The 24,535-nt window shown below is 39.7% G+C and overlaps 2 protein-coding genes across 2 annotated transcripts; one reads left to right on the top strand and one right to left on the bottom strand.

Annotated features, from left to right (window-relative positions):
* The first annotated feature begins 18 nt into the window (after positions 1–18).
* On the top strand, positions 19–4,822 carry LOC137992784 (small nuclear ribonucleoprotein Sm D1-like). The gene is made up of 4 exons (XM_068838300.1): positions 19–152; positions 233–309; positions 2,654–2,845; positions 4,277–4,822. The coding sequence occupies exons 1-4, from the start codon at positions 139–141 to the stop codon at positions 4,354–4,356; spliced, it is 363 nt and encodes a 120-aa protein (XP_068694401.1). The 5' UTR covers positions 19–138; the 3' UTR covers positions 4,357–4,822.
* A 1,452-nt stretch (positions 4,823–6,274) lies between these two features.
* LOC137992783 (neuroendocrine convertase 1-like) lies at positions 6,275–18,729 on the bottom strand. Its single transcript, XM_068838299.1, has 12 exons — positions 18,427–18,729; positions 15,335–15,439; positions 14,870–14,995; positions 13,715–13,814; positions 13,222–13,259; positions 12,643–12,719; positions 12,481–12,569; positions 11,654–11,826; positions 11,019–11,231; positions 10,048–10,148; positions 9,257–9,487; positions 6,275–9,123 (listed from the first exon to the last, which is right to left on the bottom strand). Exons 1-12 carry the CDS (start codon positions 18,634–18,636, stop codon positions 8,124–8,126), a joined length of 2,463 nt encoding a protein of 820 aa, XP_068694400.1. The 5' UTR covers positions 18,637–18,729; the 3' UTR covers positions 6,275–8,123.
* Positions 18,730–24,535: the final 5,806 nt, after the last annotated feature.

The following is a 24,535-nucleotide window of genomic DNA, read 5'->3' as shown; positions in this document are numbered from 1 at the left end:
ACACAAGCGAGGTAGTACCCAACATGTTCCTGGAATCGAGGTTAAACGTTCAGAGACGTTTTGCGGCCATCTTTGAGTTTTTCAAAGTTTGGTAATTTTTGTAATCCGGTTGCATCCTGAATTTCTCAGTTCGCAACCATGAAACTTGTCAGGTAGGTGAATGTATATTTTTTTCTTCCTTTGTTAGATTGTATTATTTCGTTAATGATTCTGATGTGTGCATTCTTTACAGGTTTTTGATGAAGCTAAGCCACGAGACGGTAACCATCGAATTGAAAAATGGAACAGTCGTTCATGGAACGATCACAGGCAAGTTTGGCTGTAGCTACGAGAGGCAGAAGTGTTAGATTTTAACGCTAAATTGTTTGAAAAGTGAAAAATTATCTCTGAACACTAACATTAAGAACATGAACATTAAGATGATGGTGATGAATGCGGTTCCAGCAACAACACATAAACGATGATAATAATTTTATTGTGCTCTGTACTTAATTCAGCCGCTTGGTTTCTTTAGAATAATTCAGCAGCTTGGATTTTTTCGAACAGCCTTGACATTGGTTGGTTAAGGTAGGGAGGAGAATTGAGTTGATGATCTTGAGTGCAAGGGACGCTGGCGTGCTGGAGAAGTGATCCTGCAGTACATAAAGGGGCTAAATTGCAGAATACCCCGCAACTTATTTGCATTTCATAGAATAAGCTCCATTGTATTCAGAATCGTTCTTCAAAGAGTGCCGCCAAGGGGAAACAATAGTGGTGTGCTGTGGCAGGGTATAGGGAAGATATCTGTTTACAAACATTGCTTTTGTCATTCAAGTTTGCCAATCACAGGAATAAAAGACCCTTTGTTTTGACAGCCAATGAGGCTCCGGTTGGCATATTAATGACAATATGTGACATCAACAACATCTTCTGTTCTGCAATTCCTCCCATGTAGGTGGTACTTGTAGCTTGCTTCATTAGCTTTGTGTGTCCTTATTTTGCTCTGTCCTTCCCAAGATGGTCATCCTCTGTGAAGATGCTTTCAACTTCAAGGTGTTTGAATTAAATAATTTCTCCTGCTCTAGCTGATAGCTGTTGATGTTTATGGCAAGGTTGCCTGGTGTTCTGCTCAATTTCATTGTTTCAGTCTTGCTTAGGCTTACTCTCGTGTTGTAAGCGTCGCATGCATTGCCCTGGCTGTGGCATTACTGGGCTGGAGAAGTCAGGAGGTAGCCCTGGCTGGTAATGACAACTGTCTACCAGGTGATTGTATGGCTGCAGACTCTACCCCCATCAGATGTGTCATTTGTAGCCTGAAGGATCTCTTAAATTGTCAGTACATGTATGAAGAGACCTGGAGCAATGAGTGATACTATGCACCATTATCTCAAACTTAACACATCTCTCTGGACAACCTCCATCCTACCCCTGAAGCATTTTGAACTATTGGAATTAAATTGTTCAATTTCCCATCCCTGGTGCCAAATATCTACCTATACCTATCTATATCCGTCCATCTATGGGAAATAGAAAAAAGGAGCCCACACTGTTCGCTCTATCACAAGAGTTGTTTGCTAAAAAGGTAGAAGACCTCTGACAATCACTGTTCACTGGCAAAACATTTTCCTCACAGGACCGTTTTATTCTCTTTTCATCTGGTCAAACCTTGTAGGGAACCTCCACTCTTTAAACAAATGTCACAAAAATGTTCCAATTGTACTTGTTAGAAGATCTGTTACAAAAAAAATGCCTTACATGGTGAAATAGTTTTTTTATCGTCTTCCAAAGATCGGCCACAACGCTTTTGGTGCCGCCATCTTGATTGCCGCGCAATGCAAGTTGGGTACTGATCACATTTCGTAGTTGCTTTGCGGTCCGGTTCATGGGAACTTTGAGTCAAAATCCGTTTTTTTGTAGAAAGCAAGCAAAAACCAGAAAAGATACTAGCATAAGTTACATGTTTTTCCAAAAGATGACAGACATGTCAATTCAAGCTATCAGCTGGCATAACAGGGCATCGATCACAAAGGTCGAAAGGCGATCATGAGTGCCTAAATTTGCAAGCAAAGAATTGTTTTCTTCTTCGCCTTGATTTTCTATTCTTTCTTTGCTTGTGAGTATTCTGGTTCCAACTGATCCCTGAAGGAAGAATCTGCATCTTCTCCATTACACTGAATCTTGTCAGGAAAATAATTATACACAATATAAACAAGGCAACAAGACTTGAAGCAAAGCAACCACGAAACGCCATCAGTACCCAACTTGCAATGCATGACATTTAAGATGGCAGCACCAGGAAGTGTTGAGGCTGATCTTTGGAAGACTATATAAAAAATTATTTCACTAGGTAATATTTTTTTTTTTGTTACAGATCTTCTAATACATACACATGGAACATTTGTTAAAACAATGCAGGTTTCCTTTAAGCCACAAAACCAATTTAAATTCTCATTGACTGAAATGTTCAGCTTATCACATATTAATTAAGAAATGAAAATAAAACTTTGCTCAAACACATGCACACTTTCACTGAATCATGTTCTACATTAACCATCATTTAAAGAAATCCCTCAAGTTAATTTTCAAGAAGTGGTTCTTGCCCATTTTTTGACATCTGTCTATCTGTTCATGTGTAACAATAATTTTAACATTTACTTTACTCTTTGTATTTTAGGTGTGGACATGAGCATGAACACCCACTTGAAAGCTGTCAAAATGACAATAAAGAACAAGGAGCCTGTACAGCTGGAGTCCCTTAGCATCAGAGGCAATAACATCCGTTACTTTATTCTCCCAGAAAGTTTACCTCTAGATACACTTCTTGTAGATGATGCTCCTAAAGCAAAAGCCAAGAAAAAAGAAGCTGGTATGTTTCATTATGTTTTTCTCACCACACTGTACATGTACTTGAAATGTGGAGCACTGTGCAACAACCTGCTGCTTTGTTTGCGGCTAAAATTAATGTGGATTTATGACAGTTTTGTTTTTACCCAGTAATCCTGAATTCTTTAAGTTTCTTTTGGTTGAGAACAATAGCAAGGGGGATGAAAACAACACCATGAAGCTTTAATGGCTTCAAAAGGTGTTGCATGTGCAGCATGTACATGTATGCTGTATTTAAGGACATAAACATTAAGCAATATGAATGAAATCTGAATCTTTCATTCTCTACATAACATTACATGTACTTCAATTGCATTCCTACTACATGTAATCCAGATGTAAGGTTCTCATTGTTACTAAAACATGGAACGACCTAAAGCCAGCTTTTAGAATCTCTGTACAGTGGCCAATTTACATTATCAACTCCATTGATAAAACCAAAATTTTTGTATACTACTTCGCCACCGACGCAGCACCACAGTTTCTTTAGAAACTACCCCCTTCTAAAACCACCTACAACCACCTCAAAAAAAATCTACAACCACCTCAAAAACATCTACAACCACTCACAAAGAATTGAATACCATCTTAAACAATCCATAATTGTCTAAAATAAGCAAGGCAACAATAATTATTTGGTTACCATTTAGCCAAGAAATCCGGATGGAATGATTGTGGCATAAAGTTAAGTGATTTTCTGAATTTGTTTAAAACCAACCGGATGAGAACGGCGCTTTACCCAGCATTCCATCCTGTAAACCGCACTAAAATTGTGAGAAAGGGCCTGGAAGCGGAACAGTCATCTAGAATTCGGGAAATTTGTGATGGCTCCATTGGCTTGTTTAAGATGGTAGTCAATTCTTTATGAATGATTGTAGATTGTTTTTGAGGTGGTTGTAGATGGTTTTAGGTGGTTTGAGGTCGTTCCATGTTTTAGTAACTATGGTAAGGTTCTTCGCCATTATATACTGTACAATGCAATCAAGATGGGATATTCACGAACTCATGAGATAATTTTAATAGTACAAATGTTAGTTTTTAAATGAAATTTTCATTGGTGTTGCCATGTTGCTAAAACACCCTATTGGCGGTAATGAAAAGTGGAGTACTTGAAAGTCTACTGGATGAAAGCTCAGTACTTACAAGTTATAGACCATATTAAGAAGTGGTGGCTAAGTAATTATTCTTTTGTCTTCATGCTAATCATCCTCACTAGCCTCATTTTCACGAACAAAATTCAAAAGAAATGTTGCTTCAAAGGGAGGCTACGCTGCTAGTGAGGATGATTGGCACAAAGACAAAGGAATAATTTTTTGGCTGCTTTTTATGAATATGGTGTAGTGATGAGTTGACTAGTGCTGGTCTCAAGCCCTACCGTAGGTGAAAGGGGACTGACATGTTTTTCTTTTAACAGCTGCAAGAGGGCGTGGTCGCCTGCCTCCTGGTGGTAGAGGTAGAGGGCGTGGCAGAGGCAGGGGAAGAGGAAGAAGATAGCAACAAAGGGTTAATGACATCATACTTGCTTATATACGAATTGAACATCTTTGTTATAGCAGTATCTTCATCAGTGCCTGCCAGGCTTTACATGTACATTGCAATGTACCAGTTATTTACTGTTATCACTGGCGTTTCCCCGTTGTGATTTTTGTGTCGAGCACTGGTGATATTCTACAAACTAAGTTTTCATTTTCACTCTCAATGTTGGGGAAAAAGGAACTTTGACAATCGCCTTGTGTACAGAATTTGTGGCAGACATAACTGTAACCTAGAGAAAATGTGTAGGAAAAGGCACATTGCTTTTGTAGTTGTATTGCTTTCAACATGACACTACTGGTCTTGTCTCTTGCCACTTTACATAGAATAACTAGCATAGGAACTTAAAGCCTTTCTAAAAATAAAATGATGGGACATAGCTTTTTTTCTTTCGTGCAAGATGTAAATAAAGGTTTTGTATCAATCATTTTGTTTCCAGTCCAGTTTACTCAAATATGGTGTTCCGTAGACGACACACATTCGGATTTTCCCAAGGTCCGTTTAAGCAGGTAACGCGAAAGCGAAATCATTAAATGGTATTTTTGCAAAAAAACATTGCGAGACAAGTTGCACGAAAAATTTCACAGTGTAACAGCGCCTTTAGCCCTGTTGGCCGGCTCAAAAACAAAAAAAACCAAACCAATTACAATCCACTCCAGGTTTCACATTGCCAAGTATTTTGCTATTATCTTCTGTCACAAACGACATACAAACGAAATGCTCCGTTACCAAAGCCTTTTATGCGCTCCTGACACACTCTCTCTCTCTCCTCAGTCGTCACTGACAGTTGCAACCAAACTTTTACATAACTTCCGCATCCGATGTAAACGCCACAAGGTGTCTTAATTACATTATATTGTTTTGGTTGGGAAACGAGAAGCCTGTTTCCACTTGGACTGAATCATTTTGCAAAGGACAACTGGATTTTTGCGTCTGAGTTGGACCATAAGGGACTCGGGGAAGCAAGATCATGAAACTACGTTTATGGGACAATTGTCTTGAACTGAAAGCAATGTTCATGTGCCAACGTTTGATACCTTCGTCCAACGATAAGTTCACTGCAAGAATAAACGCGCACTGGTGGCTCAGTCGGTTGAGCATCGGGCTGCCATGCGGGAGGTCGTGAATACGACTCCGGCCGGACTAACACTCAGGGTCTTAAAATAACTGAGGAGAAAGTGCTGCCTTTCAGTGTAATAGACCATATTCGTATTCCCGGTATTGGACTGGAACTAGCTTGCAATGGAGGCTAATGCGGGGGAATATATTAAAAAGTATCTGCATTTGAAAAGATTTCCCCGTATTAGCCTCCATCGCAAGCTAGTTCCAGTCCAATACTGAAAATACGAATATGGTCTATTACATCCGCAAATGGTCAGACTTTCCAGTCTTCTCGGGCGAAGGACTATAAACCGTCTGTGGGACTCCGTAGGACGCTAAAGATCCCACACACTATTCGAAAAGAGTAGGGCACGGAGTCTGGCCTTTCCTGTAATCCCAATGTGGTCGGCTTGACGTAATATTCTGAATGGAGTTGATCAGGAGTATCAAGTATTTATGAGTCATGAGTCAATGAGTTAGTGCAGTTACCCTAACCCATAAAATGAAAACTAAAATTTCAGAGAGTGCCTAGGCCAAATCACTGAAACGAGGGCTTAGCTTAATCAATAAATTATTGCTATATATTGACTGTGAGTCACATTGACTCATTGACTCATAAATCATGGGACCTCGATGAAACCATATAACAGCAAACAGACAGCAGTCAAATTGAACAAGTGCTGAAACTGGTAAACCTAAACTGAGATTGTGTCCTAGCTCTCGACTGACACCTTGTGAATGTTAGAATGAAAACTACATTAAAGACTCGTTTGACAAGAAATTTCCCTTTTATTTCCAAATCCTAGTCATTGATCTATTAAAGGACTGAATATCTTGAGAGGATATTTTCCTTTAAAGGCATCCTCCAGCTCATTGTTTACCTGGGTCATTTTCAGTGATTGGCCAATCTAAACCGTGCCCATTTTCTTTGCGTTCTGATTGGCTATTCTGTTGTGATGGGCTATTGGGTCTTTTGAGTGAAAAGACCCCGAATATCGTTGCCCGAAGAGGCAACACTGCACCTATTTACAGATAAACCTTAATACTATTACTGGTTGCCTCTACTTGCTTAACATTTCGGTACTTTTCCTTGGCTTTTTAACTGGTTAAATCATATTCAAGGAAGAAACGTGGAACCCGCTTTCATCACTTTTTGTTCAAAAAGTGGTGACAGTTTAAACCTCAACTTGTGCTTCAAGTACACCAAGAAAAGCTGATAGGCCGCAATGTGTAACTAATATTTAAAATCTTAATCGATCCCCTTTCCACTGTTTTCGGTTTCCAATACATCCTCCTGAAAACCAGAGCGTTTGGAACCTTCTCAAGTTTTCTCATAAAACCCGTCTTAATCTTCTTTTTGGCTTTTATAAGATATGCCACTTTTCCGTTTCAATCCATGGAAAGTACTTATTATATCAAGCAGAATAATTTTGCGTAGTGCTTTACAGGTCATTTAGAGTTGCGAGGATTTTAAACATGCTCTTCCCCGTGTGAGAGAACCTTCAACGTCACAGTCATTTTCACTGGCTTAGCTTTTACAACCGGTCCCGCGTAATCACGATCTGTTTGCCGCTTAGGTTCCCGGCAGTCTTTTGGGTAGTTTTACGAAACGATAACATAGGTGCGTTTGGCCATAGGATAAAGCCCAAGAGTCGCTGGTTCTTTGACCTAAACTTACTAGTTCCCTGCCCAGCCAGCTGAACCAAGGATACGAGATCTAAAGAAAGTTGCCACATTTAAAGCCATTTTGTCGATTTGTGCATGGTTTACCTCAGGTCCCATCTCTGAACTTTCGTAAATGATGAGATGCAGGGTCCATCAGGTTACAAAGAAGGATTCCAGGGTAGTGCGCTCACATAGTTTTCTATAGTTAGTTTCGTGTCGCAAAGTTAAACAAGTTAAACAATACACTTTATTGTTTGAAAACGCGTTAGGTAGTAAGGTACATCTGCCTTGGTCCCTTTTTCCAATTGGCGTGACTTTTACGTGAACACCGGCGCAAACGAAGGAGACTATGTCCATGCAAAGTTAACGTAACCACCTGTTTCTCCGCATCTATGGGTAAAGGACCTGTTTTTTTTCGCTTCTTCATATATTCTTGCCCTCCTATCTGCTCCGTCACTCTAAATACGCATACGTGTGCCATTTAGTTTGGCTTGATATGAATTTTGGCCTACACGCGAATTTTGTGTTACGTTTGCGGCTGCGTGATCGTTAAGCCAATAAAACGTCCCAGCACCTCCATCGGAAACATTGCTTCTGCGACAAGAACTGCTGAAATTCTCACTAGCCGAAAAAAGGATAAGGATACCTTTTGGGGCAATTGAGCCTCTGAATCCATGTTTGAACTTCATTTGCAAAGAACTTTGCGATCGTGGAGGAGCCGATAAACTGATTATGTTGTAAAAAAGTTAAAACATTTTTGCCCGCATCAATGTTTCCACTACAGTGTTTCAGAGCTTAGCCAAATCCAAGGTAAGGCAATTTACCATATTCGTTCAGCGAGATAAGAGAAATCGTAGAGTACGTGTACTTTTTGTGGAAAATGTCACTCAAAGCAGTTAATTTTCTCTAATATCTTACAATAATTTGCTATGTATTTCTAAAAAAAAACTTTTCTTATGTGGCTACGTCCTTTTTAACTTTATTCTCTTGTATCTAAGATATTCTAAATACTTTGCAGCTCCCCTCCTTCCAAATGTTCGTAGATAATTACTATAGCCATTGTATTGCAGTTGGTTACGGTATGGAATCGCACCGTTCCAGCCCACTGTTTGAAATCCTAGCTGGTCAGTGTTTTGCGACACCGCAGGGTTGCTTACTTGGGGTATAAATTCATGAGAATTAGCAGGATTCGCATAGTGATAGTAGTTGGCTATTTGATTCTCTCGGTAGTTCGCTGGTAAGAAGTTGTTACGGAGAGCTGAGAAAAGTGGCGGAGCCCCCAAGTTGCTCTGCTGGCCATAATTGTTTTGAGTCTGCACCTGCTGTTTAGCAAACTGACTGCTGGGTTGTTTGTTAGCTTGTGGTTCTCCTACAGATTGAGCTGCAAGTGTCAAGACGTTTGGGCCAGAAGCCGGAGGTGCCGTGTAAGTGACCAACTGGGGTGCCACGTATTTAACGGGACTCACCGATGTAACAGGCGGGGGACCGAAAGTATACGTTGGTCCTCTGGGGACTTGCTCAGTCCGTAAAGTAGAGGGTACCTCAGGCATTGGGACCGAGTCACGTGGCTTATCAGGGTGAGAAATTGGTTGATGATGAGGTTTTTCTTTTGTTCCATGAAGAATAAGCTGCCATTCGGTAAGAGTTCCGTGATTTGGTCTGTTATCTCCAAGGTCTTTTATTTCTAAAGTCCATGTACCTCTGGGATCCTCGCCCCATGAGTGCGTTGTCATAAAAGGCCATTTTGAGAATCCCTCGTTGGATACGTCCTCTTTTCTAGGGGACAACAGGCAGGATTTGGTTCCCATGGGGGATATGAGGTACATCACGAGATCCCCGCGCCTTGTGTAATCTAAACTGATTAAAAGTTGAACGTGCTCCAGATAGCGAATCTCGGCAGCGGTACCTGAACATCCATTAGAGTGCATGGTTATCTTCAATGGTTCTTTAAACTTGATGGGTCTGTGAAAAGAAATCGCAATTTAACTGCTGGAGTGGTTCACACGTCATTGAACCATCAAGTGAGCCCCTCGGTGGAGAGGAGATTTTAAAGTCGAAATTCAGGAAAAGCTGTTCACTGATTTTTCTGACTTACTTGCGATCTTGGTTGATTTGTCCTCTACAAATAGTCTTTTCGGGAACAGTTTGAAAAGTGTGTGGTTTTGCTAATTCAACAATCTTTTCAGCTACTAGCAGTCCAAAGCCGAACTTTCTGTTAACATGCAGTCCCACTCCATTTGGACTCCAGTCCTGATCATGTTTCAAGGGCTCCCAATTTGAAGTCCACACTACAATATGCTGCACATCGCGCCATGTCAGACGCGGACTGGAAATAAACGAAATTGTCAGTGAATACAAAGTGAAATTGCTCGCACTACACTTCACTCTGAAAGTCTGTAGGAACTTATGCGCAAGTAAGACTTGTGGTAAATATGTTTGCAGGTGCACTGCATGAGCTCGCAACCAAAAGTTCTCAACACTTTGAACTATACCAGCGCTTAACAGAAGTGACCACTCGTAATAAGGATCAAAGAAGAAGGTCCCCTTATTTCATTTTCTCCTTATTTCTTTACTCAGCCTAAAGAACAGCAATTTTAACAAACTTTGCTTAATACACCGATACGATTTTGCTTTCAACTCTCTCGCAACATGGGCCATCTTGCGTTGGACACATACCGACACGCTCACGCTTTGCGTGCCTATTTGACTGCCATCACGTTATCTGCGTACTTTAATTTGGATTACCCACAATCATAAAACGCCGATTCCTTGCAAGGTAACATTTAGTTGCCTAACTGGCATATATAACTTAAAAAGCGCTGTTATTGTCAGTTGATTTCGCGTTTTTTGTCTGTTTTTTTTTTTTTTTTTTTTCGTTTTCCTTACTTGATTTCCAATGCCAGAGCTAAAATACCAGCAGCCAACGGAGCCGAAGCTGAAGTTCCCGTATGTCGTTCAGTGCAAACGTTATGCAAATCCGTTGTGACCTGTTACGCAGTAAGAGACAAAAAATGTATATAGATGTTAACTTGCAATCGTGTTGATCAGCATATTCGTGTAAAGTCTGATCGTGGCTTGCCTATTTCATCCTAAAATTACCATTTTTTTTTTGGAAGGAATTTGTTGCTTCTCGTACAATTTGAACTGTAGTTGAGGAATCACTAACAGCAAAGAGGTAATTTAGCAATGAAGTCAAATATCAAACCTTTGACTACTATCCTCACATCAAATCCCAAAAATCGGAGGATGTAGTACCATTAGGACAATTGCGACCCATCGTAACAATCTACCCAGTCACAAGAAAAAAAAAATGAAGGCCTGAAACAATCTGACTTCGAAGCAAATAAATGCCATCTGAAAAAACAAGTGCGAGCAAATGTCGTTCGGTTAAGAGTCCTGATCAAAGTGATACTTGATTGTTTTAGATCTCTCATCGGGGCCCGAAAGGAGTTTGGGTCTCCATGCAGCTTCAATTTCACAACGGCTCCAAAGATGATTTGCTAAGTAACTGGTGAACAATTACAAAATTTATCTAAACGCAACAGACCCTACTTTTCTAAAATCGCAAGAACTGCGTCCAAACCACAGGCTATGAAAATGCATGTTAAAAAGAGCTGCACAGAGGACCCATTTTATTGAAGATATCAAATAAGAAAACTCGTATTTACAAAGTCTCTGGATTGTATTTCTTTGTACAACACCCAACCTCGTTCCCAGGATCTCTTTGTCGATAAGACCCTGGGAACGAGGTTGGTACAACACCAAGTGAATGAATCTTGATGGCTACTTTTAAGTGTTAAGTACGACATCATATTCCAGACATTTTAATATTTTTGCTCGGGAAAAGGACAACTCACAATTCTCTGTTCTCCATGAGCCCCGCTACTGAATGTTGTGGCCAGAGTCGAAGAGCAACTTTCTGAATACCATGGAGATTCGCCATGATCAGAAGCCGAGCTTATTGACAGAGTGTAGATGCTGTCTGTGTATCCATCACAGTTACAACTGTCCTCGTGCCTTCCACCATTCCCCGAAGCCCACACAAATATGGAACCAAGTCCACCTCGACCCTAGAATATCCAGAACAGTAAAAACATAAAAGTCGAGTTTGAAATAGTAGTGAAGCAAACTCTGTGACGCAAAATCGATACCGATTCAAAAATGTCTAGAGACGTTCGAGATAAGTTCGCTTGTGTATGCTTAACATTCTAGATCTTACACCGAATAGCCAGACCTGAGTTTGACGGTTACGGGCTTCCTATTTTCGGAACAAGCAAAATTTCGAGTACTCAACGTGAGAGAAAAACAACGGAACGAACGAGAAGAAATGGCACATGGCCTGTCTTCCGGCATGAAACTCGTTTCCAGAACTGCTTAAAGCGGGTACCGCGTTTTTTAGCGAAGCTCGCAAATGTGAAAGAGAAATGGTGGCTTTGTATACACGAATGTTTCTTTTTACGTTTCACAAAGCTTGGAAATCTGAACACAATACCTTTGTGATACCGTTTTCAAACGCCGCTGCAGCCAGAGTTCCAGGCCCTTCTACTGTCGCTCCATCGTCGCTCGGTCCCCAGCTGGCAGAGTAAATGTCAATGAACTGGGGATTGAGACTCAGAGAAGCGGCTTCCACTTTGTCAGTCACACGTCCGTCAAGCATACGTACTCCTGGTGAAAAACGCTAGAATTAGTATACATATGCCACAAACAGTGCTTCTCGAGCGGCTTACAGGTACCTCTTTAAACATAGTTTGGTGGTACTTTGGTTGAAGAACATCTTTTTTTAGAAAATTGGAAACATGTCAGCAAATTGGTATTATATAGAACTTTGGATAACCCCTGATGAAGACACTAGACAGGAGTGTCGAAATATTAGGTATTTGAATTGTACGTTCTTAAGCTAAATCCAAATTTCTTCAAACCAGATTGTCAAACTGGCCAGGGTTACTCGAAGCATGGTCAGCGCTAACCAGCGTTAAATACCATAGAAACCTATGGGGTTTCATACTTCTTAACCAACGGTTAGCGCTAACCAGGCTTCGACAACCTGGTTCCTGGTCGAAATGTAAACTTTAACATTCAGGGTACCTCTTTACTTAGAAATCTTTATCGCAGACACAGCTATAATTAGATTTATATTTCCTGCATGAAAAATGATAACTTAGTTTTAATACGCAGACACATCGAGCGTTTGTTAGTTTTAATTTAAATGGAAAAGCTCCTCCAACTCTTTTTAGCCTTAAGATGATAACTTTCGATAGTAATATGTAAGTTGTAAACCCCTAGTTATGAGGTTCCTTCAGGGATGTCATGATGTATCACCTCCAATTTTAGCATTGTATGCGACTCCCACTCCACAGATGGTATTGTTGGCTTGAGCTGCCACCTCTCCTGCGCAGCGGGTACCGTGTCTACAAAACAAACGACAAGAATTAATAAGCAATGACTGACTATTATCAGTTTAAGATTCGCCCATTTTCTTACTTGTTTTCATTGGTTGGATCATAGCGAGGAAATGGGTCACCATCCTCGCCGTTGACATCCCAGCTGGCATCGGGGTCCTGTTGAAGACAGATGAGAAACATTAAATTCTTTGAACATATACCATTTGTCATCAAGACGTTTCAGTGAGCTGTATCCAAATGATACTGTGCTTTCTAGATGGATTTATGTAGTTACGTTAATTTGTTTTTTAACTTACAAACATATGACCCCCGAAACACCAATATTGAGACAATTTTATGATCAAAATTACAACATACCGATATGGAAGAAGACAAAATGACGGAAAAAAGCAAAGCGGTTGCGAGTGACTAAGACACAGTAAACAAGTGTACTTTGGCTTGCTTTTAATAGGTGAAAGGTCCAAGCAGTTATAAACGTAACAAAGGAAGTCATCATTTTTGTGATGACGTCGTGTATTTAACAAATACATTCCATATTGCCGTGGGTCTCTTCAGTAATAGATCACGGATGACGTCAAATGTGGTGAGAACAAAAAAAAGTGGCAGACAAGGCGATAGCACATTTTTATATATTTAATGCCATGAACCGTCCACTTACGTAATTCCTGATGAGATCTGTGTGGTTGTGCTCAATCCCTGAAGTAATGGAGATAGACGAAGTAATAGTAATCAGTCAACATTGTACCATTCTTATTTTATCTTTTGGCACTGTACTTGCTGTATATTTTTTAAGCGCGAGTCACGCACCCAATTCTACTTCTAGTTTTCCCTCGTTGCAATTAGACGCTGGAAAATATTTTTTGTGCTTAGCCAAAGTACTGTCATAACTTTGGTTTTTCGATACTTGGTTAATGGAGGCAGTGCAGGCGAGTGCGGATCAGGGCGCTTGCCTTGAGATCCGGAGATCCCAGGTTCAATTCCTCGGCTGCACTTGAAAATAGCTAACTGGTTTGCCTCAACCACAAAGTTGTCGCTTTTTTGTTTCGTTGCTTGCCCCTGAAAAGTTTTTATGAAGAGTGGTCAATTAAGTATGTACGTAACAAACGTGAACCTGGGACTCCCGGCAGCTGCAGCTGTTAATTATAACTTACCGTCATCCAGAATAGTCACGACCACTCCCTTGCCAGTGATCCCTTGGTTCCAGACCGGAAGCACGTGTACATCTAAGTCCTGGTCCATTCTTTTGTCATCCTGTTAATGATAGTCAATACATGGCGGTGTTATCTGACAAACTCACAACAAACAAGTTTCGAAAATAATGACTGTAACTACAGAAATACTTGAACTAGAAACAATTTAAGATTACGTGTACTTAACCTGAGAAAAGTCACTGATTTTCATTTTACACTTTGGCTGCAATGGTTTGCTCCGTTGAACAACAGGAAAAGCTTATCCTCTATTTGTGCTCATATTTTCTCTGAAAGTTTTGCCCCTTACTAGAATTTTAATACCGAGACACCATGCGGAGCTTTATGGATCAATTTGCGATGATGAAAGGCCGTTTCCGACTTCACTTTAACCTAATTTAAAAAACGGGTTATACGTGGTTGGTTTTTATTTTTCATATTATGCGACTCTCTAAGTGATGGATCGTCAAGAAGAAGCAATGTATATACGTACTGGTTGGGAAGAACCGTGGGAATAATTAGGCTTGAATGTGACTCGAATTCATGACCGTGTGATTTCACTGCACTCTACTCTAACAATGATCCATTAGACAACACTCTATTTTTAGGAGAACCTTTTTTATAAAAACGCGGTTCAGGCTGAGATTAACCAAACTTTTTAGAGGATGTCTAGGCTGAGAGTAAAATAAGAAAGTCTTTATTTTGCTTATTTGTGTTTTTGGGATTGTGAGTAGTATAAATAAAGGTAAAAGGAATGTAAAACTGCAGTCTAACAGGACAACCAACTTTGGGGTTCAGGGTGAGAGCATTCGCCTCCCACCAATGTGGCCTGGGTTCGATTCCCAGACTCGGAGTCATATGTGGGTTGAGTTTGTTGGTTTTCTCCTCTGCACCCCGAGGTTTTTCTTCGGGTATACCGGTTTTATCCTTTCCTCGAAAAATAATATTTGACTTGATTTGCATTAATTGCTCATTTCAGTTTACAGTGATATTTCGAAAATGGTCGACCAAACCAACCGTGTACAGGAACAAATATTGCGTGATCCTTTTTTTGTGAAATGATGACTGGCATTTATTAACAGTCCTATAAAGAGAACACTAAACAGCGACAAAACCCACCAAATACCACTGAGCATCCCAGAGTGGATCGTTGAAGCGAGGCACAATCCCTCTTGCTGTCATGCGATCGTGAAAGTGACCTCTCTTGACACGAATTCTCTCGTGTTGCTGTTCAGCCCACATCACCTGCAATGAAAGAAGCATTTTCCGATGGTAATTCTGGAATACTTGGAAAAAACCCGAGAGTTGCTTTGCTGGAGTCGAACTGACATAAGACCTTCCGATTACTGATTCGGATGCTTTACCGCTGAGCTATCGGAGACTCGTAGGAACTAGGTTTAAATGACAATTGCGTCATACTGTTATAGCGTGAAATTGAATGTCGAAATTGTGCATTATCGCGAATGTAATGAAGGAAATGCAATGTTAGCATATCCTTGTTTTATGAACCTCGACTAGGTCAGCAGGTCACATTGGTTAGTGCATGATAAAAAGCCTTCTCTGCCTGAAACAAGTAGACATTACCTGAGGGTCTTGCATGAGCTTTTCTGTGCGTTCATCCGCATTTCGTCTTGAGCGATGTGGCTCTTCAGCATGCTCTAGATGAAAATAGTTTTCCAAAGTACCAATCTACAAAACAAAGAAAACGCAAAGTCCTGCTGTCGAAATCTTTTGAATTTTCATTTGCAAATGGCTTTTAATTCATCGAAATGTTAATGAAGGGCTTGTAAAAGCTGGAAATAGAGTGGAACCGTTAAGTCCACAACAACCAAGACAAACTTATCCTTTTTATTTAAACATCAATACCCACATGAAGAACTGAAACATTAATTCACCAGTCAGTTAAAATTAAGTTCATATCAATTCCTTTAGGGTATGGTTTTGTAAAACGTCAAAGGTTTGTAAACTGTTTGTAAGCTCTGATTATCGCAAAAGTGGGCAGAAAGACGATGTGAATAACTACAGGCCAATTGCAGTCTTACTTGTGCTTTCTAAAATTCTTGAAAGACACGTAACAAAGTGGCTAACACACGGTTTGGTGGAAAAGCCGGGGCGCGGGGTGCCGGGGTGCGGGGTACCGGGTTGCCGCGGCACCCCCCGGCACCCCGTGCTTTCCACGGCACCCGGCAACCCGCGCCCCGGCTTTTCCACCAAACCCTAAGATACTACTTAAATGAGAACAATCTCATTTACATTCAGGGAAAACCATGTCACTGAAACCGCTCTTGTGAAACTAATAGACTGATGAACTACTTTTTACTATGGACAATGACAAGGTAATTGGTCTGATTTCAATCCGCTTAAAAAAGCTTTTGACGTTGTAAACTACAATATTTTACAGTAGAAATTTAAGATTTATGGAGTTAGCGACTCAGCTTCATTCTCACCTATCAGATAGGAGGCAATGTGTGAGAGTCAACGAATGTACAACTCCTCTATTACCCATCAACCAAGGTATCCCTCAAGGAACCATTATCAGTGGACCTATACTATTTCTTCTCTTTATTAATGACATCCCATTACACGTCCAAAATTCTAATATCGATATTCATGCTGATGACGCTACGTTAACATCTTGCTCTAAGTGGAATAATATTTCTTCAGTAAAAAATAACATTCAAGGGGACTTAGAGAACATTCACCAATGGGCGAATATGAACGAAATGGTAATCAATGAAAAGAAGACCGAATCTATGCTTGTCATTGGAAAGCGATTGAGAAAACGCATGAATCAAGATCGACATCAAAATGGCGATTTTACCATTGCCTTGAATGGCTGACAGATTGAAAGAGTGAGATCACACAAATTCCTTGGGGTAGAGATTGATGACCGCTTAACTTTGGAAAATCACTGTAATGCTCTCGCTAACAGGGTGTCAAAAAGAATTGGTCTATTGAAATATATCAGTCCATACTTGAAGAGACACCATAAGAAAACATACTACAATGCTGTCATCAAACCGGCTCTCCTATACGGCGCTACCATCTGAACATCAACATCTAAAGAAAACCTGAGTAACATTTTTAGACTACAGAAAAGAGCTGCAAGGATCATCCTGGATGCAAACCCACGCTCACGCTCATTGCCCTTGTTCAACACTTAAACTGGCTTCCTTTCTATCAAGACGCGTCCGCCAACAGGTGCACATTGATTCTCAAGAGAATACTCGGAAAAGCACCTGAATGCCTGAAATCTATGCTTCAACCGAATTAAAATAAAGTCCATTGATTGAGTGATTGATTGATTGACTGTATATTGTGACGGTATGAATCACATCCATTCTCCCTTGTTCCGGGATAAAATAAAGAGCTCATATCCATAAAAATCTCTCTGCTCAATCATAAATTACCAAGAGAGCGATTGATTTGTGATTTGTTGAGCTTTGGATTAATTCGCCCGAGAAATGAGAGACAATACCAAATACCAATGATACGCGTAACAGCTCGAACATGCCTACGTTTCATCATCTTTTGAGTATTCCAGGGTGTGTTCGAGTGAGGAATCTGGATTTGGATATTGTCGGGTTTCCAATCGCACACAGAAAAATATACTTTGTCGAATTCTGTGTTTAATTGAAAAACCAAAAGATTCAGATTTTATGACAGTGAAACGCACCGAGGCAGAAGATCTTAAAATCACAGTATCATCAAGCCCCTCAGATATTTAAACTCACCCTCAGTTACAATACAATTAAGCAAATAGATGTTTATTTTTACTTGCACGAGCCCCTCCCTCTTTCTCAAGATTTTGTTACAGTGATAGGATTTGAATATCAAACTATGGGAAAACTTGAATTGCACATTGAATGTTCCTGAATGAAGCGTCGATTAAGGCTTCCTTGCCTTCATGTTGCCAGCGACAAAAGGTACATTTGTCTGTCGTCAAACTTTAATTTGCAAAGAGATCAGCGCATATCGGATAAAGAAACGGGAATGTCAGAAAGTGTCTTAATTGTTGAAATAATCGTAAATAAAAAGAGTGATTATCTCAAATTACATCTAGTACTCAACAGTGTCAAGTGAAGTTGAATATTGTCATGAAGTCACCAGCCAAACCAACGTTGCTCTTTATGGCATGGTGTTGAAGAAACCATGCACCGTTTGCTGTTCTTGTCAGCAAACTTCACGATAAAATAAAAGTCAACGGTATTTTATCATCTCTTTTAACAACCGCCAAAAATGAACTTGTATTACACTCTCTGACTTAGTTTGCGAACAAACATGTGCCCTCATTTGTCTCAAAACTGGCAAACATCACTCCCCGAAGCAATCAGCTCATAATATTTACTACCAGCAATCGACTGACACCTGTAAATTTCTTGCCTCTCATCTGGATCGAGCCCATATTTTTGTAAGAAATTAAATGAGTGCGTGAGACATAAAGCATAGGCGAATATTTCGAAAAATTACCATCAAATCCAACACAGAAAATGCCGGGATTTGTAGTTCACCGAGTATTTGTCTAACCTTGCCGGGTGGCCAGTGTTTAAGAGCCAGGCAGGCTACAGAAAACATTACACTAAAAATTTATATTAAATACAGGGAAGTGCTTGTCAACTCCGCAAGACGGAATGCTCTGCTAAGACTTCCTGTTTCATTGTTACTGAAATACTCACTGGTTCCAACTTTTCAAACCCATGAGATCTCGCAATTCTCTTGGCTGTTTCAATGCCACCCTCCACCTTAATAGCCCATCCGTTGGTGTAGAATTTTCCGGCGTTTTTATCAAGAGCACGAGTTAAACTGATCGATAGCTGGTGCCACGCTGTTAAAAAGATACATAATATTATCTTGGCGAGGCCCAAAGACCGTACACTTCGAAACATCGCATCGCTCCTAATTTTTTCGTGGAGAAAATCCCATGGCGAAAAAATCTAAGAGCTCCGACTATTTATAATTAACATCAACAGAGATGTTGGTCATCCGTCGTACGATTGGCACCTGTCACTTATTGTTATTATCAATTGATCTTTAACACGGATGAGCCAATCTCAACACAATTACGTCATATGCGGGAAAACCGTATGTGACAACGAACAGCTGAGCTCTCAAGTGTTATGGGATGAAAATGAAAACTTTATCGTGCACATTGATTGTTATGTCCATCAGCTGCGATTTATTGCAAAAATTAATGGCTTGCGCCCTATGGTTTTCAAGTTTACCCCCCGCTAAATTTTAAGAACTGACCTGTTTTTTTGTGTCAGACATGTTGCGCGTACAAGGTGTTTTCCGTAGGCTGTTGCCAACCTATTTGGTGGACATAGACACAATCATTGGATTTTGTTTTCTAGTTTTTAATTTTATTGAATGGTACCGTCCTGTCGATCTTAAAGAAAACTGAAACAAATTTCTACGAGGAACTTTAAAAATGAAATTAACCCATATGGCTCGGTCTGTTTTACTGAAATTGGTTCACTCACAACATGCATTTTATTATGTAAGATGCAATAGAAGTAGAGATTTAAATCTATTTTATTGTGAGGACTGTAATTCAAATAACAACATGTGAAAGCAACATTGCAACCTACAAGTATAAACTGTGACCGGTTTCTGCTGATGACTCTCTTTTCCCTGTTCCTCTCGACTAAATCGTGCGTCTACGTTTTTTATTTTTTGGGTTCGCAAGTGGTTAAAGGTTAATGCGCAAAAATCGACTGATTATCGTGGAGGTTCCAGCTGTTTTGGTTTTCCAAACGACATTGTGAATAGATTGCGGTAGATGTAGATTGTAGCATAAAGTGAGTGCATCCAACATGGCGCAATAAGCAACAAAACACGTGTCACCCCGAAATTAGCCTTCACGATGAAGGGCTAATCGGACGCCATAAAGTACATAAGCAGCAGTAGATGAAAAAAGAACATAATTTTCTGTTTTTTGAATAAGAATGAAGAAAATTGCATACACTTGCTTTTTTTAAGCAGATCTAACGCGCTAATGGCTTCTTTTGTTAGCTATATAATGTATGACTGAATGATGATGTTCTTTTAGGTCTCCCGTGAATTTATTTTAAACTTAATTGTCAAGTTATATAAACTTTAATCTCTGAATTACTAAATGCCTTGATCGAAAATACTAAACACTGCAGGGAAAGTCATGATGATACACATTTTTACATGGCGTTTCGTATGCCCCAAAAAACATCTTCAGTTACATATATTTTTTTTATATCTTATACAGTCCTTTTAAGATATTAATGATATTTTTAAACAAACATTACAGCAGCTTTTCAAGTCCAATTGCCAGTGTTAACAAAAACAATTCAAATTTTGTTTTAACTTATTTAGTAGGTTTGAAAAGAGAAGGAATTGTTCGTCGTCTCAAATCTTGTATCAGTGGTAAATTCTTTGGTTTCGTTATATAACCGTTACTTCTCAAGGTGTTTATCTGGGCAAACAAAATGTTAAGTTATGATTAAAAGAGAGAACATTCATCACCTCTGTCTGCTCTGTGTCTTATTTTTGATCAAATTTAAATCCCGGGTAAACATGAGCATTTACCATGTCACTAAATGACCGTTTCAGTTTCACCCAAAATGCAAATGGAGGGTAAAGTTCAATCTGGTAAAATAAAACGAGATTGTTTAAGCAATAGAGGACGTTTTCCGTGTTTCCATAGCCTCATCTAAACACGAGGGGGAGTTGGGAGAATTCGAGACAGTTATGCAAACCCGAGAAGCAGTCGAGGGTTTGCATAACTGTCGAGAATTCTCCCAACTTCCCCGAGTTTGAAAAACGGGAAAAAGTCCTCTATTGCTTTTATAAAATATTTCTCAAAGATAACTCGACAAACGAAGGAAGCAAATGAAGGAAAATTCTTGATTGAAACAGATTTTCTTGATACACACTCGTATTTCCTACCAGCCAATCTAAACGCGCGTCTGACAGCATACAACCAATCAAGATTCGTGATGTCACAGCCGTATTTCCATGCTCTCATTTAAACACAGCTATTGACCAATGAGAGTGCGCGTACTATCCCAATTATTTTATAAATATATCTAGATGACAGTGACGCAGGAATACTATAAAGAATAGTTTTGCAAAGGGGCCGAAGGCTAAACTCTTCTTTCGTTCTCTCGACACCGAGCAAAACTGTCCGTGGGGAAGATTGCCCTCGTCTCTAATACATTTTGCACGATTTTACTCATCTGAATCAAGAGTCCATCATAATGGACTATTGCCTGAATATAATCACTTCAATAAAATGAATTGACCTTGAGCTGGCGCGGATAAAAAATGTTTTATCGTCAACATCATCATTATTAATAAACATTAAAAACTAAAGACTGCAATGCCGGGTAACGACCTATGCATTACGTTGGATCAACACAGACAGTGATAAGCACAAACACACCACTGTTAGGATAGATCAAACAACGTTCACGAAGGCATTCTCTTCAAAATGGAACTACGGTCGGCCAAACCTAGCATGATCAGCACTCAAACTAGAAAGCAGACGCAGAATTACATGAATTTTTTTTTATTATTTTATGCCGTGGCTGATCTCTTGGTGATCTGATCTATTGCAACTCTTTAGCTGAAGGAAGAGGATGGTATTGGGCATTCCATAGTTTCTCTCTTAATAGACCATTTTCGAATTCTCACGGCTGGACTGGATCTAGCATGAAATGGAGGCTAATGCGGGCAAATTAATTTGCGTGTGAAAATATTTGCCAGCATAAGCCTCCATTTCATGCTAGATCCAGTCCAGCCGTGAGAATTTGAAAATGGTCTATTGCGCTGGTATGATCAGTTGAGGGTTGCCCTTTGGCCATTTGTCACAATTGTTTGTCTCCAGGAATGCTCCAAATTAGATGGAGGCTGATTTCAATAAGCGTCACGAAGTGTCCCCTTGCTCTTCTCCCCAGATGTCGCGGAATACAGACAAAAAACGTCACGAATTGTCTCCCAAATGCTGCTCTTTAAGTAAAGATTAACTGCTGCATTTACCCAAAGCTTAAAACATCGCTAACCATTATCCTTACCTTGTTGTTGAAAGTAGGTAGCAATTGCTTAAACTTAAAGGGGCACTTCATGGTGGATGTCAAAATTGGGCGTGCATCTAATTAGGTGCATTTCTGGACATAAGTGATTGTTTGTGACGTAGCCTTTGCGCAATCCGATTATATGAGAAAGGTAATGGATCTTATAGCTCTTTCTAGAATGACTGGCGACATATATGAGATAGGTGAAGTGTCACTGATGCTCATTGTGTTTTAGCTATGGCGCACTGACGAGGGCCAACAAGCCCGAAACTGTGTGTCTGCTTTCTAGTTTGAACGCTGATCATGCTACGGTTAATTACGTTTGGCCCACCGTAGTTCCATTCCTTAATACAATACAATACAATACAATACAACCTTCACTTAAACACGATATTAAATTCAAAGCTAAAAGCTCGAGGTCGCAAACTCTGTCATACATAACCTTCATAAGGCTACCGCGACTCCAACATGATGATGTGATGTTTCTAGGCAACTGATACTGCCAAGCAATTATTGGTAATTGGTTGATCCTGACAGCTGACCTAGATTACCTAACTTGTTATTAGCCTTACTAGAAGTGTACAAATTTGATATATTTGTGTATGCTTAATCGATTTTGTTGTGTATGCAGACCTTTCCAGCCAATCATAACCCTTACATAGTAATTTTTTTAATCTTTGGGATTTTGGATGGTCACCCTAACTCCAAACCCTTAAAAACTTGTCTACAAAATATGTGAAAATACAGCATCGCAGACTTGGTATTAATACGACTCTTAAGCTAACTTTTAGATAAGCCTCTCCGAAATCATCCACCATTCGTAAGCGTCTCTAATTCCACATGTATTTTGCTGTTTTTGGTGTGATTATACCTTGTCAATTTCTGCTCATAGTTCCGGTTATGGGCTCATTAACCCCCATTTGCCGTTCGAAATGTTAAATCGTATCTTGATTGAACGTCTTCATATTCGGGAAGGGTCTGATTGCACAAATGCTGTTCCACAAATTTCTCATCTAGGTTGACTCCTCCCCTAAATAATGTTTTCCACTCACTTCCCTCCAAGAGCTTGCTCAAAGCATTTTCAGTACTCCACTCGCCGCCAGGGCCTAACCAACAAGGAAATAAGATTCATAAGTTCTTTAAAATCAATTGTCGGTCTCCAGTAATAAAATAAATTACAACCCTAGCTATGTACAAGAGGTTCAGGCACACCAAGGGGTGAAAAGTGTCCATTGCGACCCCCATTTGGCCAAAAATTCAGTTCAGATCAAATGGAACTGTAACCTTGAGAACGGTTATTAAGATTGTTGGACAACCTCGGGAGGAAATCTGCTTTTCTAAAATGTAGGACTCACTGGAAAGTTTCGGCACCATTTTGTACTTCCTTTCCATTTTCCCACATACGCAAAGTTTAGTCAGACATTTTATCCAAAACGTTGGCCGAAATGGGTCGGACCTGAGTCAGAGAAAACTTTATCTAGTTAAACGTTTGTACGCGTGCAAAGTCTATCCTTTCCCGGCTGCATTTCTCCCACAAATTTACAAAATCTCACTCGCATTCATATCAACATGGCGTGCACAGATTCCTTTATAGGTAACAGTTGCAAAAGTAAAAATGATACGTTCATCCGGCGGAAGAATAAGAACTGTTCCGAAGTGACAACATATGTCGGCCTTTAGGTGACGTTTTCTTTCCATTTCAAATTAATTCTTTTGAGGAACAGAAATACTTCGTCCTCTAATTTCTTGAAATAAATAGAGTCATTCGTAAGACTGGGAGATTCCTGAAAAACAAAGCAAACGGGATGTACTGGAGAATTAAAAAAAGTGAAGGGAGGGTCATCAAGAAATGATGACAGAGAGCACCTGGCAGAATCACTGATTACCTGAAGTGAATGCTGACGATGACGACGACAGTGATGATGATGATGATGATGATGATTACCATGATAGTGATGATAATGATAGTGATAACGACGACAACTACGATGACAACGATGATGATGACGACGATAAGGGTTCTTGCAAGACAGGTTTTTTTAGTGAACACTTATATAATATGTAAAGTCTTTATTCACCAAAAGATAAAGATACATATCTTTTGTTACAAGTAAGTGTAAGAAATTTAAAATCTAATAAAAGTATGAAAAAGGTAAATAGTAAGAATTGAAAAAAGTGAAGTATATCACACAGCTAATTCATATTTAAAAGCTAAACGGTTAATAAAAGAGTTTTTGAAACGCATAGTGTTAATCTTAGGTTTAAAACACGGTTTCTTTCCTAAGATTATAACTGGACGATTTAACACGAGGCATAATAGATATAAGTGGATGTCCTTTAGAGTTGGAAACTTTTCTAAAAATTTTACAATCTTGCCTCTCTAAGAGATCATAAACACTTACACGCTTAGACGTATATTTCCTTTAAAACAGCGGTCTAAGAAACATTGTTCAGGTGTAAGATCGGACTCGGATGCGATTAATATTAGGTAGTACTATAGTATTAAAGAGAATGTCTATTTCTGACCGATTGTACCCCTCTTTGCGCAACGTTCTTAGAATGTGTAGGGATTTGTTAGCTTTAACAAGTTTATTCTTCACGTGTTCTGAAAATTTGCTGTCGCATTGGAAGGTGACCCCCAAGATCTCCACTTCTTTACAACTGGGTATCAACCCAATAGGTGAAAAGAGGTCGCAGTTGCCTCTCTTTTTGATCGTCAGCTCTTTACATTTGTTTGGGT

The sequence above is a fragment of the Montipora foliosa genome, chromosome 2 (assembly GCF_036669935.1).
Source record: "Montipora foliosa isolate CH-2021 chromosome 2, ASM3666993v2, whole genome shotgun sequence".
Classification (NCBI taxonomy): Eukaryota; Metazoa; Cnidaria; class Anthozoa; order Scleractinia; family Acroporidae; genus Montipora; species Montipora foliosa.
This window is presented reverse-complemented; position numbering and strand designations above follow the sequence as displayed.